This window comes from Pipra filicauda, unplaced genomic scaffold (assembly GCF_003945595.2).
Source record: "Pipra filicauda isolate LSUMZ 115617 unplaced genomic scaffold, ASM394559v2 scaffold687_size377397_pilon, whole genome shotgun sequence".
Taxonomy (NCBI): Eukaryota; Metazoa; Chordata; class Aves; order Passeriformes; family Pipridae; genus Pipra; species Pipra filicauda.
Window position 1 is genome coordinate 118,208 of NW_024104850.1, and position 19,148 is coordinate 137,355.

Below are 19,148 nucleotides of genomic sequence, written 5' to 3' on the forward strand. Positions count from 1 at the left end.
CCCATGCTAGTAGATGGGTTATGTCTGGAAAACCCTCTCACACTGAAGCAAATTGTGAGGGGGGGCTTGGAAATTGGATTTTTGGGGGTTTCAAACCGTGACACCTGCAAACACACATCTGCACTAACTTATCAAACTGTACAGTGCAAAATCTTCCCACAAGGAGTCTGTACAAAACAGTGGGAATGGAATCAGAGAGGGGAAGGAAAACCTCGTCTGGGGTGCCTGTACCAGTCAAGGGGCATTAGTGAGCAGCACCTACATTTCCATGGCTCTCCGGGCAGGTATTTTTTCCTGTGTGCCAAACAGCACATCTTTAAGCTTTTTCCCATTGAAATACTATAGACATTTCAGGGCATCTGAACAGCCAGATTCTTAAAGCACAACTACCTCGAGTGGCACTTGGCAGAAGCTGCCCAGTGCATTGTGTCAAATGTGTATTTACCAAAAGGAACAACAAGCTCAAGCCATCAGGGAAAGAGCAAGATGGTGAAAGGGTGTTAGCTGCTGAGAATTTCTTTGGGAAGAAGTAGAGTGTTAACTTGAAATAGAAATTTGCAATTATACCATGGAACCTTATTCAAAGTCCAGATGGAAAATACCTTATTGTTAAAGAGTGCGAAATAAATACTAAAGACCCACTGACCCCCTCCAAAGACATATTAACCCCCCAAATACACGTTGACCCTCTCAAAGACCCACTGACCTCCCCCAAAGACATGTTGACCCCCAAAGCCCCACTGACCCCCTCAAAGACCCACTGACCATCCCAAAGACACATTGACCCCCGCAAAGACACGCTGACCCCCAAAGCCCCACTGATTCCCCCAAAGACACATTGACCCCCCCAAAGACCCACTGACCCCCTCCAAAGACATATTGACTCCCCCAAAGACACATTGACCCCCAAAACCCCCAGCTGGTGCTCGTTCGACCCCAAACCCACAATCCGTGGAAGACCCCGGTGCCACCCCATGATTTCGGGGTGTCCGTATCCCCGGGATAGGGGGCTCCCAGCGCCACTGACCCCCACCTCTCGTGGTGACCAGGAGGCAGACACAGACCAGGGCCATGCAGCCCCACCGCTGACCCCCCATGTCCCCGGATCCTGGAGCTGGGGGGCAGAGCCTGGTGGGAAGATCCAACGCCAATCATGGGGGGGAAGTGGGAAAGATGACACAGAAAACGCTCAGGGATGTGGGGGGGAACCTTTGATCCCAATAAAGAGGTGGGAGGGACGAAACCAGAACCGCGGGTGCCGGGACTGTATGAGGCAGGTGCCAACGCCCGTGGCAGGAACGTGCCACCCCATGGGGTGATGTTCCGTGCCCCGCAGATGTTCCGGGCCCTGCAGATGTTCCGTGCCCAGGGATGTTCTGTGCCCAGCGCCACTCCCCCATCTTTCCGGGCGTGTCCTGATGGGTCCAAGGCCTCGTCCTCTGCCCACTGGGACATGGAACACAGGATGGGGACATAGGACATGGGACATAAGGTGGGGACGTGTGTCCTAGTTAGAACAGCTGGGACCAGTTCATCATTGTATGGGCGTAACCCAAAACTGTGTATTCTATAGCCTTCCATGCCATTTCCCAGAAACTGTTATCAATGAACCATTTACACCATCTGCACATAGAGCCTGACTCCTCAGGCTATAAACTAGGTGTTAAGAGACCTACGAGATAGGAGGGTGCTCTTGTCCTCACGCCCATTGAGGGACCCCCCCCCACCCCACCCTGAGGGAGGTACTGGGCATTCCTGCCTGAACTGGAGGATATATAATCTTGGAGTCTTGGGACTTTTTTAACCACTCGTGGGATCCAGAGGAAGACTGCAGACCACCGCTCTCAACCAGACTGCAGACCACCACTCTCGACTGGACTGCAGTCACCAGTCTTGACCAGACTGCACCAGCACTCTCACCAACAGGTTTTTCCCGTCTCCTTTTACTTTGGACTCAGAGGGCCCAAAGAACACCACTCTGTTCATGCCCCAGGGTGTTGGAGGATGCAAATTGTGTGAACAATTTCTATTGCATTTCTGTCAGCTTCGCCTTGGCATGGCTGGGTGCAGACAGTAAAAAATACTGCGCCACTAATATGGCTGCAGGCCTTGTGCCAAGGTGAAGGAGGAGTTCTTTTGGCAGGTAAACAAGTTTTATGGACACCTGCTGTGGTCCAATTAGCAGTGGACAACAAAGTATGTTTTCCTTATGTATCCAATGTAGTGTGAACAAGAACTGTGTGTCATTAGCAGTATATATGCTGTCTTTCCTCTAATAAAGGGGACATTTTTGCCGGTCATATTGATCTGTGAGCATTCTGTCTATACTCCTCCACCGATACCAGGGTGCTGGGTTATACATTTGGGTTTTGTGGGTTAAACCCAATTGTTTGTCTGTATAATTGTACTTATTGTATTATTTTATTAAATTGTTATTCTGACTTATAATCTCTCTTTTGAGTTGAGTTCATTTTCCCTTGCTGGTTTACCTTTAAACCAGCACAACGTGGGACATGGGATGTGGGACGTGGGATGGGGTTGTGGGAAATGGGATGGAGATGGGAGACATGGGATAAGGACGCGGGACATGGGATGGGGAGGTGGGACATGGGATGGGATTGATGGGACATGGGAGGGGGATGTGGGACATGGGATAAGGATGTGGGACACGGGATGGGGATGTGGGACATGGGATGTGGGACATGGGAGGGGGATGTAGGACATGAGATGGGGATGTGAGACATGGGATGGGGACATGGGACATGGGATAGGGATGTGGGACATGAGATGTGGGACACGGGATGGGGATGTGGGACATGGGATGTGGGACATGGGAGGGGGATGTGGGGCATGGGATAAGGATGCAGGACAGGGGACATGGGATAAGGGACACAGGATGGGGAGGTGGGACATGGGATAAGGATGTGGGACATTGGGTGGGGACGTGGGATGGGGACATGCCCCCCTCCATGGGGTGGCACTGCCGTGGGGGGAGGTGACAGCATTTGGGGGGGCAGGTTTGGGGGCTGTGGGAGGTTTTGGGGTGAATCCCATCAGTTTTGGGGTACAGGGATATTTGGGGTGAATCCATGGGGATTTGGGGTGAATCTGTGGGGATTTGGGGAGGAATCCATTTAGTTTGGGGGTGAATCTCTCCTGACTTGGATCTCTGGGAGGTTTTGGGGTGAACCCCATCAGTTTTGGGGTAAAGGGAGGCATTGGGGGAAATCCGTGTGGATTTGGGGGTGAATCCGTGCGAATTTGGGTCTGTGGGAATTTTGGCGGGGCGGGCTGAATTCCTTCAGTTTGGGGGTCTGGGGACAGTTTGGGGTGATCCACATGGATTTTGGGATGAATCCATGTGGATTTGGGGTGGAACTGGGCAGTTTGGGGGGCGAATATCTGTGAGTTTGGGTCCGTGGGAGCTTTTGGGGTGAATCCCCTCAGTTTTGGGGTTCAGGGAGGCTTTGGGGCAGACCCCTGTGAATTCGAGGTGGACCCTTGTTGGATTCAGGGTGAATCTGTGTGGATTTGGGGTGGAACTGGGCAGTTTTGGGGGTGAATCCCCATGAGCTCCAGGTCCGTGGCACATTTTGGGATGAATCCCTTTTGTTTGGGAGGTTTCAGGGTGGTTTGGGGGTTTTGGGGGCCCGAGCGCCCATTTTTGGGGTGAATCACGAGGGGTTTTGGGATGAGCTGGACTTGATGCCCCCCCTGGGGACCCCCTGGAACCCCACCCACCCCCCCGCCTCCACAGGAAGGCGCCGAGACCCGGGTGAGTCACCCCCGACCTGAGTCACCCCAGGAGAGGTGGGGGGATGCTGGGGGTATGGGGGGGGAGTTGGGGGGCTTTGGGTGCTGGGAGGGGTCTGGGTGAGGGGTGGGGGGATTGGAGGTGTCTGGGTGCTGAGGGGGGAGTTTGGGAGTCTCTGAGTGTTGGGAGGGGTCTGGGTGCTGGGGGGGGTCTGGGTGAGGGGTAGGAAGGTTAGGGGGGTCTCTGGGTGCCGGGGGGGGGAGTTTGGGGGGCTCTGGATGCTGGGAGGGGCCTGGGTGAGGGGTAGGGGTGCTGGGGGTGTTCAGGGTTCGGGGGGGGCAGTTTGGGGGGTCTGGTTGTTGGGGGGGTTTTGGGAGGGGTCTGATTGTTGGGGGGGTCCCAGTGGGGGGATCTGGGTGAGGGGGAGGAGTTGGGAGGGGTCTGGGGTTTTTTTTGGGGTGGTGCCTGGGGGGGGAAGGTTTGGAGGGGTCTGGGGGGGATCAGGGGTTGGGGGGGGGTCTGATTGTTGGGGGAAGTTTTGGGGGGGGTCTGGTTTTTTTGGGGGGGTCTGAGTGGGAGTTTTGGGAGGGTCTGGGTTTCTTTTGGGGTGGTCTGGGTGAGGAGAGGGAGTTTGGGGGGGGTGGTTGTTGCGGGAAGTTTCAGGAGGGGTCTGGTTTTTTGTAGGGAGTCCTGGGTGAGGGGGAATCTGATTGCTGGGGGAAATTTTGAGAGGGGTCTGGTTTTTTTGGAAGGGGGGTCTGGGTGAGGGAGGGAGTTTTGGGAGGGGTCTGTTTTTTGAGGGGGGTCTGGTTGTTGGGGGTGTTTTGGGAGGGGTTTGTTTTCTGAGGGGGGGGTCTGGGTGAGGGGGGGGAGTTTGGGGGGTCTGTTTTGGAGGGGAGTTTTGGGAGGGGTCTGTTTTTTTGGGGGTGGTCTGGGTGGGGGGGACTTTGGGGAGGTCTGTTTTTTTGGAGGGGCTCTGGCTGAGGGGGGAAGTTTTGGGAGGGGTCTGCTTTTTGGGGGGGGTCTGGGTGGGGGGAAGTTTGGGGGGTCTTGTATTTTTGGGGGGGGCTCTGATTGTTGGGGGGAGTTTTGGGAGGGGTCTGGTTTTTTGGAGGGGTCTGGGTGGGGGGGGGAGTTTTGGGAGAGGTCTGCTTTTTTTAGGGGAGAGTCCTATCTCTGCACACCCGTGTCGTTGCCATGACAACGTGCACACGCATGACGTGGGAGGGGGACACACTCCCTCTCGTGTCCCCCCACCCCGTTTCACGTGTGTCCAAATGTGACCCAGACGTGTCCCCCCCCACCCCCGCGTGGTGAATAATCCTCGTCGCGACGCCTCTTTTGGGTGGAAAAACGGCGATTTTGGGTTCCTGAGGAAATTCCTCTCCCTTTACTCCTTCCTTCCTCCCCCCCTCCCCCCCCCCCCCCCCCCCCCCCTCACAATGGCCAATTTTGGGCAAAAATTGCCCGAAAAAAGGGGACTTTTTTCCAGCATTCTTTCGGGGGGGGGGGATTTTGGGGAGTCTATGGGGGTGTTGAGGGGTCTATGAGGGTGTTGGGGGGGCTATGGGGCACTGGGGGGTCTATGGGGATGTTAGGGGTCTATGAGGGGTCTTTTGGGGGGTTGGAGGTTTATGGGGGTCTTTGGGGGGCCTATAGGGGGGTTGGGAGGTCTATGGGGGTCTATAGGGGATCTATGGGGGTTTGAGGATCTATCGGACACTGAGGGTCTCTATGGGACACTGGGACAGCCCCCCCCGACCACCCCAAACTGCCTGACCCCGGTGGGGGGGGGGGGTCACAGACGTCTGGACCCCCCGGAGTTTCCTCCCCCTGCCCGTGCTGTCACCACAGCTGCCACCACGTCACCCCGCAGGAAGGGGCCCCGGTGACATCGGGGTGACATCGGGGGGGGGAGGGCAAGGAGAGGGCGGAGAGGGGTGCAGGGAACCCTCGAGATCACGGGGGACACGGTGGGGACATGGGGGGCACAGAGGTCATGGGGGATATGGAGAGACACGGGGGGGGACAGGGGGCATGAGGAGACAGGAGGGGCACAGGCGGGACATGAAGGGACATGGGGGCACAGGGGTCATGGGGGATATGGGGGGCATGGGAGGGCACCGGGGAGACATTGGGGGACATGGGAGGACATGAGGGGCACAGAGGGATATGGGGGACATGGGGGGCACAGGGGGACATGGGGGGCACAGGGGATGTGGGGGGACATGGGGGGGACATGGGGGGACACAGGGAGCATAAGGGGACACGGGGGGCACAAGGGTCAGGGGGGATATGAGGGGACATGGGAGGACACGGGGGGGACACGGGGGACATGGGGGGGGTCACAGGGGTCACAGGAAGGGACACAGGACATGGGTGGTGACGTGTGGGAGGGGGACACTCGTGAAAACATATCCCCCCGGGGGTCACAAGGGGGTCACAAGGGGTCACGGGGGACGGGGGCGGTCAGAGGGGACACAGGGGACACTTGAGGGGGGGCACAGCGGACACGGGGGGTCACAGGGGGACGGGGGGGGCATGGGGGGTCACGGGGGTCACGGGAAGGGACACAGGACATGGGTGGTGACGTGGGGGGGACACGCGTGGAAATACCCCCCTTCCCGCTCCCCCTCCCTCTCCCCGCCCCCGCTCCTCCCTTTAAAGGCGCCGCCGGGACCGGAGGCGGCTCCAGAGCCGGGATCGGGACACTGGGAACGGGACACCGGCAACAGGCTCAGGACACCAGGACTTGTATCAGGACACCGTGATTGAGACCAGGACACCGGGAACCGCTCCGGGATCGGGATCGGGACACCGGGACTGGGGTCAGGATACTGGGAACGACACCAGGAATAGGACACTGGGAGTGGTATCAGGACACCGTGAACGGGATCAGGGTACCGGGAATAGGACACCAGGACTGGGATCAGGACACTACGAACAAGAGCAGAATACTGGGAATAGGACACTGTGACTGCAATCAGGACACCAGAACCAGCCCTAGGACACCAGGAATAACAGCGGGACACCGGAACCAACAGGAGACACTGGGACCAACACCAGGAATGTCACTGGGACACTAGGACTGACACTGGGATCAAGAGCAGGACACTGGGACCAAGAATGGGACCACGACCGGGACTGATCCCAGGACACCAGGACTAAACCCCAACGTCTGTTGGGATTGAGAGCAGGACCAAGACCAGGACAGCGGGAGCAACACCAGGAGCAGAGTTGGGATACTGGGATCAAAACCAGGCTGACACTGGGACCAAAACCAGGCTGATACTGGGACCAAAACCAGGCTGATACTGGGACAGCAGGAGCAACACCAGGACTGAGACCAGGTGAGGGGGCAGTGGGACTGGGACCAGCACCAGGATGGGGACTGGGGCTGGGACTGGGACCGGGACCAGCAGAAGAACTGGGATTAAGACCAATACTGGGACTGGGATGGGAGCTGACACAAGGATTGGGACCAGCACTGGGACTGAGACTGGGACCTGAACTAGGTTTGGGACTGGGACCAGCACTGGGACTGTGACTGGGACCTGAATTGGGACCAGCACTGGGACTGACATTGGAACCAGTACCAGGATCGGGACTGGGACCAGGACTGGTATTAGGATTGGGAGCAGCACTGGGGGTGAGGTTGGGGCTGAGGTTAGGGCTGACATCAGGACTGGGATCTGGACTGGGACCAGCAGCAGGACAGGGATTAGAATCGGGGGCTGGAAGCAGCACTGGGATTGGAATTAGGATCAAGACTGGAATTAGATTTGACACCAGGACTGGAACCAGCACTGGGACTGGGGCTGACACCGGGACCGGGACCAGCCCCAGTGTCCTCACAGGGGCCACCCCAGTGACCCTCCTGTCCCTGCAGGACCGTGATGTCCCCAACATCCCTGCTGGTGGCCCTGGTGGTGGCCCTGGTGGCCCTGGCGGGTGCCGGCACCCCAGTCCCGGGCCAGGTGTCTCAGTTGGTGACGGATTTCGGGCTCCGGCTCTTCCGGGCAGCTTTGGGACCCCGAGGGGACACCAATGTGGTCCTGGCCCCCCATGGGGCCACCTCGGTGCTGGTGGCCCTCCAGGTGGCCACGGCTGGGCGGGGCCGGAGGCAGCTCGAGGAGGCCTTGGGGTTCAGCATTGACGGTGAGGGGGGGAAACACACTCGGGGGGGAGGGGGGGGACGTGGACACACCAGGGACACCTCAGGGACACCCTGAGGTTGTTATGCCCATAGGGGAGGACATGGACACACTGGGGACACCCTGAGGGACACCCCAGGGACACCACAGGGGACACCCTGAGGGACATCCCAAGGACACCCCAGGGGACAATCCAGGGGACAAGCCAAGGTTGTCGAGGTCATTGTGGCCATAGGGGGGAACATGGACACACTGGGGACACCCCAGGGGACACCTCAGGGGACACCCTGAAGAACACCCCAAGGGAACCCCATGCACACCCCAAAGGACACCCTGAGGGACACCCTGAGGGACACCTTGAGGTCGTTGTGCCCATGGGGGGTGGGATGTGGGGTCCTCTCCCTACTGGGGACACTTTGGGGTCCCTGTCTCCATACTGGGGTGAGATTGGGGTCCCCACCCCCACAGGGGACACTTTGGGGTCCTTGTCCCCATGGGGGGGGAGTCTTTGTCCCCATGGGCAGGGCTTTTTCTCCATCGACAGGGTCTTTATCCCCATGTTCGGATGGGATTGCGGGACCCCACCCCCACAAGGACCACCCTTCCCCCCCACCCCCCCCTCCCCTCCCCCCGCAGTGGGTGCCCCCCCCGCCCCTCCCTGACCCCATTTGTTCCCCCTCCCCAGCCCCGGGGGTCTCGGCAGAGCTGCGGGAGCTGCGCCGGGCCTTGGAGGGGGGTCCCGGGCAGGGCCTGGCGGTGGCCGAGGGGCTCTTTGTGGGGCGGGGGGTCGCGCTGACCCCCGGCTTCGCCCGCCGGGCCCTCCGAGCCCTCGGACCCCGCAGCGTGGCCCGGGTGGACTTCGCTCGGCGGGAGGGGGCACGGACCCTCCTCGACTCCTGGGTGCGGGAGAGGACCAAGGGTGAGACCCCCGGGGTGGGGGGTGAGGGGCAGGGGGTGGCGTTTGGGACCCTCAGGGTGGCAGGTGGGGGGGGGAGGCTTGGTACCCCCGGGGTGGGGGGTGAGGGGAGGGGGGGGGAGGTTTGGGACTCCCGGGGTGGGGGGTGAGGGGTCTGGGGTCCCCTGGGTTACTTGGGGAGGGGGTGGGGGGCGTTTGGGACCATTTTGGGGGGGGTGGTTGATGGGTTCAAAGATCCCCAGGGTGGAGGGTGATGGGTGGGAGATCCCTTTTTGGCGGGGTCAGAGGTTGTGGAGACCCCTGGGACCCTTTTGGGGGGGTCACTGTGTACCCCCGCCCCCTGACCCCCGTGTCCCTTTTTTGCGGGGAGGTGTCAATGGGTATGGAGACTCCTGGGACCCTTTTGGGGGGGGGTGTCAATGGTTGTGGGGACCCCCGTGTCCCTTTCCGGGGGGGGGGGTCACTGTGTCCCTGACCCCCTCCCCGTGTGTCGCCCCATCCCCAGGTCTGTTGGGGTCCCTGGTGCCCCCCGGGGCTCTGGGTCCCCGCACGCGCCTGGTGGTGGTGAGTGCGCAGTTCTTTCGGGGTGGGTGGGCGACCCCCTTTTCCCCCCGGGCCACCCGCGCCCGCCCCTTCCGCAGGGCTGATGGCAGCGACGTCGCCGTACCCATGATGGCCCGGGCGGGCACGTTCCGCTGCGGTGAGACCCCCCTCATGTCACCTCTTGTGTCACCTGTGTCACCCCCCCGTGTCACCTCTTGTGTCACCCCCTTGTGTCACCCCCCCCGTGTCACCTCTTGTGTCACCTGTGTCACTCCCCTGTGTCACCCTGGGGGTCCCTGTGTCACCCTGTGTCACCCCCCTGTGTCACCTCCCCGTGTCACCACTTGTGTCACCCCTTGCATCACCTGTGTCACTTGTGTCACCCCCCCACATCACCTCTTGTGTCACCTCCCTGTGTCACCCCCCCGACACCCCCCGTGTCACCTGTGTCACCCCCCTGTGTCACCTCTTGTGTCACCTCCCTGTGTCACCCCCCTGGCACCCCCTGTGTCACCTGTGTCACCTGCATCACCTGTGTCACCCCCTATGTCACCTGTGTCACCTGCATCACCTGTGTCACCCCCCTGTGTCACCTGTGCCACCCCCCCCCCGTGTCACCTTCTGTGTCACCCTGGGACCCCCTGATGTTACCCCCAGAGTCCCCTTGTCACTCCCTGCCACCCCCTGTGTCACCCCCCCGTGTCACCCACTGTGTCACCTGTGTCACACCATGTCCCCCTCATGTCCCCCATCTCCCATGCCCCTCCCTTCCCCCGCCCCCCTCGTGTCCCCTCTGACCCCCCCCTTGTAACCCCCTCCAGGGGAATTCGAGACGCCCGCGGGGGTCCCATACTCGGTGGTGGAGGTCCCGTACGAGGGAGGGGCGGTGTCCATGCTGCTGGTGGCCCCCCTGGAGCGGGATGTTCCCATTGTCACCCTCACCCACCTCCTGGACAGTCCCCGTGTCACCCACTGGGTCACCAACCTCAGCCCTGCCCCCCGCCTACTCGTCCTGCCGCGGTGAGACCCCCGGGGACACGGGGAGGGGACACTGGGGACACCGGGGGGACATTGGAGACACTGGGGACAGCTGGGGACACTGTGTGGGGGAAACAGGGTCCCCTGGACCCCTGAGGACACTGGGGACACTGGGGGGGGACATTGAGGGGGGACACTGGGGACACTAGGAGGACACTGGGGGGACAACATTAGGGACATTGGGGACAAAGAGAATCCCTCAGATCCCTTGGGACCCCCAGGTACCCCTGGACTCCTGGGGACACTGAGGGGGGAGGAGGGGGGGGAACAGGGACCCCTGGACCCCTGAGGACACTTGGGGACACTTGAGTACAGGGACCCCCCAGGCCCTTGGGGACACTGGGGACACTTGGGGACATCTGGGGACACTGTGTGGGGGGAACAGGGTCCCCTGGACCCCTGAGGACACTGGGGACACTGGGGGGGAACATTGAGGGGGGACACTGGGGACACTAGGAGGACACTGGGGGGACAACATTAGGGACATTGGGGACAAAGAGAATCCCTCAGATCCCTTGGGACCCCCAGGTACCCCTGGACTCCTGGGGACACTGAGGGGGGAGGAGGGGGGGGAACAGGGACCCCTGGACCCCTGAGGACACTTGGGGACACTTGAGTACAGGGACCCTCCAGGCCCTTGGGGACACTGGGGACACTTGGGGACATCTGGGGACACTGTGGAGATGGGAACAGGGACCCCCTGGACCCGTGGGGACACTTGGGGATCGCCCCCTGCCCGCCCCCTCCAGCTTCTCCCTGGAGACCATGTGGGACCTGCGGCCCCCCCTCAAGTCCTTGGGGGTCCTTGACCTCTTCGACCCCGAGGTTGCCGACTTCACCCCCCTCTCAGGTAAAGGGGGGGCTGGGGAGCATGGGAGGGGCTCCTGGGGGTCATTGGGGGGCACTGGGGGGGACACTGGGAGGGTCTGGAGGGGCACTGGGAGGGCACAGGGGGGTCCCTGGGAGGGGCCCTGGGGGGGTCTCGGGGGTCCAGGGGAGGGTCTGGGGCGTCCCTGGGGGGGCCTGGGGGTCCCTGGAGGGATTTTTGAGGGAGTCTTGGGAGTCCCTGGGGGGGGGTCCAGGGGGTCCCTGGGGAGTCCTAAGGGTCCCTGGGGGAATCTGGGGGGGCACTGGGAGGGTCTGAGGGGTCCTTGGGGGGTCCTGGGGATCCCTGGGGCATTCCAGGGATCCTTGGGGGGGCACTGGAGTGGTCCTAGGAGGGTCTGGGGGGTCCTGGGCATCCCTGGGGGGGTCTGGGGGTCCCTGTGGGGGTCTCAGGATCCCACTCGACCCCTCCTCTTCCCAGGGGAGGAGCAGCTGGTGCTGGGCCAGGCCCTGCAGAGAGTCCGGATGGAGGTGACCGAGAATGGCACCGAGGTGGCCTCAGCCACCGGTGGGTGACACTGGGGGCCCCTGGGGCGGTCTGGGGATCTCTGGGTGGTCCTGGGGGCATTGGGGGGTCCTTGGGGGAGTCCTGGGAGTCCCTGAGGGGGTCCAGAGTGGTTCTGGGGGCACTGGGGGGTCCTTGGAGGGGTCCTGGGAGTCGCTGGGGGAGTCTCTGGGGGGTCCTGGGGGTCCTTGAGGGGTTCCAGGGTGTCCCTGGGGATGTCTGGAGGGCTCTTGGGGGTCCCTGGGGAGTCCTAGGGGTCCCTGAGGGGCACTGGTGGGCTTGGAGAGGGCTCCAAGACCCCCTTGGATCTCATTTCCCCTTCCCCCCGCTTCCCCTTTCCCACAGCTGCCATTGTTTATTCCCGGATGGCCCCCCTGGAAATCATCCTGGATCGGCCCTTCCTCTTCCTCATCCGACATGGCCCCACAGGTATTTGGGGATTTGGGGGTGGGGGGATTTGGCAGGGGACACACACACAAGGTGGGAAGGGGTGCCTGGGAGGCGTGGAGGTGAGTTTGGGGGGGCTTTGTTGCTGTTGGATTTGGGTTTGGGTGGGTCTGTGCCCCTTGGATTTGAGTCTGGGGGGCTTCATGTCCCATTTATGTGGTTCTGGGGGGTCTGTGCCCCTTAGATTTGGGTCTGGGGGTGTTTCATGTCCCATTTATGGGGGGGTCTGTGCCCCACGGATTTGGGTCTGGGTGGGTCTGTGCCCCTTGGATTTGGGTCTGGGGGGGTCTCTGCCCCACAGATTTGGGTTTGGGGGGGCTCCATCCCCCTTGGGTCAGGTATTTGGGGTCTGTGCCCCTTAGATTTGGGTCTGGGGGCGTTTCATGTCCCATTTATGTGGGGGGGGCTGTGCCCCATGAATTTGGGTCTGGAGGAGTCTGTGCCCCACGGATTTGGGTCTGGGTGGGTCTGTGCCCCTTGGATTTGGGTTTGGAGGGGTCTCTGCCCCACAGATTTGGGTCTGAGTGGGTCTATGCCCCATGGATTTGGGTCTGGGTGGGTCTGTGCCCCTTGGATTTGGGTCTGGGGGGGGTCTCTGCCCCACGGATTTGGGTTTGGGGGGGCTCCATCCCCCTTGGGTTGAGATTTAGGGGTCTGTGCCCCACAGATTTGGGTCTGTGGGGGCTCCCTGACCCCTCTCTTCCCCCACAGGTACCATCCTCTTCGTGGGGCAGGTGACGGAGCCCTGAGCGCCTCATGGGAGGGAGGGTGTCACCCCACATCGAGGTCACCCCACAGCTGGGGGGTTCCCCACAGGGTCTGTGGGGCCAGGAGAGCTGTAATTTATTGGGGAGAGTAATATATTTTGGGGGGTCACCCCCATGCTCCAGGGGTGGGGGCAGTTGTGTCCTGGTGTGGGGTCACCCCTGTCTTGGTTTTGGGGTCAACGTCCCATCTTGGATTTGGGGTCAATCATGGCCCGCTTTTGGGGTCAAAGTCGCACCTTGGGTTGGGGTCAATCATGCCCCAGATTTGGGGTCAAAGTCCCATCTTGGGTCAACCAACTCTGTCTCAGATTTGGAGTCAAAGTCCCATCTTGGATTTGGGGTCAATTGTGCCCCAGATTTGGGGTCAATCCCCTTTCATGGTGTTGGGGTCAATCATCCATCCCAGTGTTGGAGTCAACCTTGTTGGGGTCAAAGTTCCATCTCGGGTTGGGGTCAATCCTATTTCATGGTGTTGGTGTCAACGTCCCATCAGCCCCCATGTCCCCTTTTTGGGGAAGCCTCTCCCTGTTGCCCTGGTGACAGGCCATGGCCACGTTGTCATAGTGACAGACCATGCCCCTGGAGTTGCCTTAAAAAGAGACCACACCCCCTCCCATCACCTTGGCAACTGGCCACGCCCCCATCCATTGCCTTGGAACCCGGCCACTCCCTTGGTGACAGGCCACGCCCCTTCGACTGGAAGCCCCTCCCTGTTTCCTCGGTTTCTGTTGCCCTGGCTACAGGCCACACGCCCTTGTCGACAAGCCCCTGTTGCCATGACGACAGACCACGCCCTTCCCCTTTGCCTTGAAAACAGGCCACACCTCCTCCCGTTGCCATAGCGACAGGCCATGCCTCCCTTTCCATTCTCTTGTTGACAGCCCACGCCCCCTTTTACGAGAAGCCCCATCCTATTCATTTGGCCACAGGCCACTCCCCCCACGTTGCCACTGCCTACAAACCGCGCCCCTTCAGTGTTTACATGACAACAAGCCTGCCGGGCCCCTCCCCCCCGTCCTTAACCGGAAGCGGCGTGCTGTGCGCGGTGACGTCACACCCGGAGGCGGTGGCCCCGGCGCGGCTCTGCCGGAGCGGCCCTGTCCGACCGCCCCCCCCCGGAGCCTCCCGGGACCCTCCCGGACCCCCCCCCCGACCCCCGGCCACGGCCCCGGCCGAGGCCCCGCCCCCGGGACACGGCGCTATGGTGAGTTGGGGGGGGGCTCCGGGGGGAGACTTTCGGAGGGGGAAGTCACGTGACCGGGGTCACGTGGTGCGCGGGGAGGCGAGGCATGATCATGACCCGGGGTGCGACCTTTGACCTCCTGACCCGGAGCTGGGCTCGGGTTCCCATGGCCCCACGTGACCGATCGTGATTTACACCCCCCCCAACCCCCCAGGAACCCTCCCCCCATTCCCTGAGCCCCCCCATGGCCCCCCCCATGAAACCTCCAAACCCCCACAGGGACCCCCCCGTGTCCCCTCGTGAGCCCCCAACCCCCAAGGGACCCCCCCATTACTGACACCCCTCCTGGACACCCCCCCAAAACCCAAAGAGATTCCCCCCATGGCTCCCCCAAACCCCACAGGGACCTTCCCCCTATTCCTTGACCTCCCCCCATGGCCCCCCTCGCCCCCAAACCCCACAGGGACCCTCCTCCCATTTCCTGATCCCTCCATGGCTCCCCCAAAACCCACGGGGACCCCCCATGAAACCTCCAAACCCCACAGGGATCCCCCCCTGTGTCCCCCCCCATGACCAAACCCACCTCCTGTCCCCCAGTGACCCTCCCAAGCCCCCGAGTGACCCCCCTGGCTCCCCCAGATGTGATTCCTGCTGCTCTTCAGCTTCTCACCCACTTAGACCCCCCCACTCCCTGACCCTAACCCCCCCAACCCCCCTAAACCCCTCCAAAGCCCCCCCAACTCTCCCCAAACCCCCTCCCCAAGCCCCCCAGTGACCCCCCCGCAGCCCCCCAAATGCAGTTCCTTCCACCAAGGGAAGCTGAGGCTGCAGAACCCCCCCCCTCTGTGACCCCAAAACCCTCCAAAATCCCCCCAACCCCCTCCCCAACCCCCCGGTGACCCCCCCGGCACCCCCAGATGCGGTTCATGCTGCTGTTCAGCTGCCAAGGGAAGCTGAGGCTGCAGAAATGGTACCTGGCCATGGCCGACAAGGACAAGAAGAAGATGCTTTGGGAGCTCATGCAGGTGGTGCTGGCCCGGAAACCCAAAATGTGCAGCTTCCTTGAGTGGAGGGACCTCAAGGTGGTCTTCAAGAGGTGAAGCCCCCTGCAAAAAACCCTCAGGGAAATCAGGTTTTCCACCCCAAAATGGCAGGTTTTTCCAAAAAAAAAAAAGGGGGCAGTTTATGACAAAAATAATGATGAAAAAGTGGGTTTTCACCCCAAAAAAGCGGTTTTTCTCCTCCCCAAAATCAGTTTATTCAAGGAAAGCTCGCCTTGCAGTGGAGAAAAGCAGTTTGCCCATTAAAAAAAGCGGCTTTTCCAAAAAAAAGCAGGTTTTTCACTAAAAAAGGAGCTTTTTTACAAAAAAAGGGAGATTTTCCACAAAAAAAGGAGCTTTTCCACCAAAAAAGAGCTGCTTTTCCACAAAAAAAGCAGCTTTCCCACCAAAAAAAGCATATTTTTCCCCAAAAACCCCCACCTTTCCCACCAAAAATCCATCTTTCCCACCAAAAATCCACCTTTCCCACCAAAACTCCACCTTTTCCCTGAAAAATCCACCTTTTCCACCTAAAAATCCACCTTTTTCCCTAAAAATCCCCCTTTCTTCCCAAATTCCATCTTCTCTCCCAAAAAATCCATCTTTCTCACACCAATTTTGGCCCCTCTCAACACCCCAAGTTGGGTTGGCCATTTTGACCACGAAGAGTTGGCCATGGTTGGGTTGACCATGGTGAGTACAACCCTCCCATATTTGGGGGTTCCTTGGGGACACCCCCCATCTCTAGGTGGGTTTTGGGGGATTCAGGGGTCCCCCCACCCCAATTTTGGCCCCCCCCGGTCCATTTTAATGCCTCCTGTGTTGGGTTGACCATGAAGAGTTGGCCATGAAGACTTGGCCATGGTTGGGTTGGCCAAGGTTGGGTTGACCATGGTGGGCACAACCCCCTCACCTTCGGAGGTTCCTTGGAGACAACCCCCATCTCTGAGTGGGGTTTTTGGGGGTCCAGGAGACCCTCCCACCCCCTTGTTACCCCCCCCCCAGGAATTTCAATGAGGCTCTGTAGTGTCCCAATGGCCCCTTGATTCCAGGAGTTTCCGCAATGTCCCAATAACCCCGTGGTTCCATGAGGCCCTGCAGTGTCCTAATGGCCTCCTGATTGCACAAGGTTTTGCAGTGTCTTGGTGTTCCTTTTGTTCCATGAGGGTCCGCAGTGGAACAGGGTCCCTTTGGGGCCATAAGGCCCTGCAGGGTCACAATGGGCCCTTAATTCCATGAGCTTCCACAGTCTCCAAAGGTTCCTTTAGTTCCATGAGGCCCTGCAGACCCAAAATGCCCTTTGGATTCTCGGAGATTTCACATTGTCTCAGGGTCCCTCATGCTTCAGAAGGAGCTGTAGTGGGACAGTGGCCCCTTGGTTCCGTGAGCTCTGCAGTGTTCCAGGAATCCTTGGGTTCCAGGAGGCCCTGCAGTTTCACAAGGAGCACTTGAATGCAGGAGTTTCGGCAGGGTCACAATGGCCCCTGGATTCTGGGAGGTTCAGAAATATTTCGGGGCTGAGAAAACTGGGATTGTTCAGCCTGGAGAAGAGAAGGCTTTGGGGTGACCTAATTGTGGCCTTCCAGTGCCTGAAGGGAGCCAACAAGAAAGATGGAGAGAGACTTTGGACAAGGGTCTGGAGTGACAGGACAAGGGGCAGTGGCTTCACATGGACCGAGGGAAGGGTTGGAGGAGATAGTAGGAAGGAATTCTTGAGTCTGACGGTGTTGAGATGCTCTTCAAGGCCCCTCCCAAGCCAAAGCATTCCATGATTCTGGGAGTGGTGGGTGAGGTGGTGGTCGGAGCCGTCTGGGGCACAGGGACCCAAAATGAGGGAGTTTTCCACTGTGGGGGAAGGAAGGAGGGGGCAGCAGAACTGACCCCTTGGACACCTGGCAGGCAGGTTTTGGCTGCCTGATTGGGAGCTGAGTGAAGCCCCCACAATGCAGGAGGAAATGGTCAGTGACCTGCTCTGCCAGTGAGATACCCCCAAGTGCCTGGGCCCACATGGGATGCACCCAAGAGTCCTGAGGGAGCTGGAGAAAGAGCTGGCCAAGCCACTCTCACTCATTCCCCAGCAGTGCTGCAGAACTGCACAAGTCCCAGCTGACTGGCAACAAGCACATGGGATGTCCATCCCCAGGAAGGGCCAAAAGGAGCATCTGGGCAACTCCTGGCCTATCCCATTGACCTCAGGACCGGGGAAGTCCATGCAGCAGATCCTCCTCAGTGCCATCCCATGGCATGGGCAGGACAACCAGGGGATCAGGCCCAGCCAGTGTGGGTTTGGGAAAGGCAGGTCCTGCCTGACCAACCTCATCTCCTTCTCTGACAAAGGACCCGCTCAGTAGCTGAGGGAAAGGCTGGGGATGTGTCTCTCTGGAATTCCAGAAAGCCTTTGGCACCATCTCCCCCAGCATCTCCTGCACAAACTGGCTGCTCATGGCTTGCCCAGGGGAACTGTTTGCTGGGTGACAAACTGGCTGATGGCTCAGGGAGTGGTGCGGAATGGAAGGAAATCCAGGTGGGGCCAGTCGCTAGTGGGGTTCCCAAGGGCTCAGGGTTGGGGCTGCTCCTGTTTAACATCATTATGGGTGATCTGGGCCAGGGGATCGAGTGCCTCCTCAGGAAATTCATGGACAACACCACGTTGGGTGTGAGTGTGGATGTGCTGGAGGGCAGGAAGGCTCTGCAGAGGGATCTGGACAGGCTGGATCAAGAAGGCCAAGTGTCAGGGCCTGCCCTTGGGTCCCAGCAACCCCCTGGAACGCCCCAGGCTGGGGGCAGAGGGGCTGGAGAGCTGCTCAGCAGGAAGGGACTTGGGGGTGCTGCTTGACAGGGGCTGGATATGAGGCAGAGTGTGCCCAGGGGGGCAAGAAGGCCAAGGGCATGGTGGCCTTTGTGGAGAAGAGTGTGGCCAGCAGGAGCAGAGAACTGATTGCCCCTCTGTGCTGGGCACTGGGGAGGCCCCACCTGGAGTGCTGTGTCCAGTTGTGGCCCCTCAGTGCCAAAAGGCCCTTGAGGGGCTGGAGCGTGTCCAGAGAAGGGAACGGAGCTGGGGATGGGTCTGGAAAACACATGTGCTGAGGAATGGCTGAGGGAACTGGGCTTGTTGAGTGTGGAGAAGGGGAGGCTCAGGGGGGACCTCATTGCTCTCTGCAATGACCTGAAAGGAGGTTTTAGTGGGGCAGGGGTTGGTCTCTTCTACCAAGCCTTTAGTGAAAGGTTGATAGGGAATGGCCTGAAATTGTGTTGGGCAAGGTTCATATTAGATATGAAAAAACTCTTTTTCCACTGAGAGAGTGTTCAGGCATTGGAACAAGTAGTCCAGGGAGGTGGTGGAGTCTCTGGAAGTGTTCAGGTGGCATCTGGATGTGGCACTTAGGGATGGGGTTTAGGGGTGATTCTTGTGGTGCTGGGTTGAGAGTTGGACTAGAAGATCTTGAAGGTCTCTTCCAACCTTGATGATTCTGTGATTCTGTGACCTGTCATGACAGTTTCCAGGTTTGTGCTCTAACAAGACCCTGGGGGTGTTTTCTCTGTTGGGTCGCAAACTTTGGGTTTTGAATCAAACTTTGGTTTATCAAGAGGTTTCTGCAACTCTCCTCAAAGTCTGATGTTCAGGGACTCATCCCCAAAGCCCTTGAGGGTCATGAAATGCCTGGGGCTGTTGCTGTGCTGCTGAGCTGGGCCAGGCTCCTGGCACACAGGGAGCTCCTGGCAAGCGGGCAGCGCTGCAGAGAGACAGCTCTGCTGGTGAGCAGCTCCTCTGCACAGCCCAGCAGGGCTGAGGGCACTGCCAGGGCAGCTCAGGGACACCAGCAGGGCACAGACACAGCTTCAAGGGGCTCAGCACTGGCAGGATGGCTGAGAGCTCCCTGCAGAAGGAATCTTGGCAGGGCTGCACATGGTGAGT

At 60.0% G+C, this 19,148-nt stretch overlaps 2 protein-coding genes across 2 annotated transcripts; both read left to right on the forward strand.

The window, feature by feature from the left end:
* The first annotated feature begins 6,409 nt into the window (after positions 1–6,409).
* Positions 6,410–13,133, forward strand: SERPINE1 (serpin family E member 1). The gene is made up of 9 exons (XM_027750391.2): positions 6,410–7,104; positions 7,644–7,912; positions 8,594–8,827; positions 9,330–9,524; positions 10,189–10,387; positions 11,155–11,255; positions 11,712–11,798; positions 12,141–12,224; positions 12,954–13,133. Exons 2-9 carry the CDS (start codon positions 7,651–7,653, stop codon positions 12,989–12,991), a joined length of 1,200 nt encoding a protein of 399 aa, XP_027606192.2. The 5' UTR covers positions 6,410–7,104; positions 7,644–7,650; the 3' UTR covers positions 12,992–13,133.
* Positions 13,134–13,214: 81 nt separating this feature from the next.
* On the forward strand, positions 13,215–15,558 carry LOC114003428 (putative serine/threonine-protein kinase-like protein CCR3). The gene is made up of 2 exons (XM_027750396.2): positions 13,215–14,213; positions 15,110–15,558. The coding sequence occupies exons 1-2, from the start codon at positions 13,992–13,994 to the stop codon at positions 15,290–15,292; spliced, it is 405 nt and encodes a 134-aa protein (XP_027606197.2). The 5' UTR covers positions 13,215–13,991; the 3' UTR covers positions 15,293–15,558.
* Positions 15,559–19,148: the final 3,590 nt, after the last annotated feature.

What these genes read in the sequence shown, in the direction of transcription:
- SERPINE1 (XM_027750391.2), top strand. Translation starts at nt 7,651, where the DNA reads ATGTCCCCAACATCCCTGCTGGTGGCCCTGGTGGTGGCCCTGGTGGCC. An exon ending in CGACTTCACCCCCCTCTCAG is followed by an intron (nt 11,256 to 11,711) that starts GTAAAGGGGGGG and finishes TCCTCTTCCCAG; the next exon opens with GGGAGGAGCAGCTGGTGCTG. An exon ending in CATCCGACATGGCCCCACAG is followed by an intron (nt 12,225 to 12,953) that starts GTATTTGGGGAT and finishes CTTCCCCCACAG; the next exon opens with GTACCATCCTCTTCGTGGGG.
- LOC114003428 (XM_027750396.2), top strand. Translation starts at nt 13,992, where the DNA reads ATGACAACAAGCCTGCCGGGCCCCTCCCCCCCGTCCTTAACCGGAAGC. An exon ending in CCCCGGGACACGGCGCTATG is followed by an intron (nt 14,214 to 15,109) that starts GTGAGTTGGGGG and finishes CGGCACCCCCAG; the next exon opens with ATGCGGTTCATGCTGCTGTT.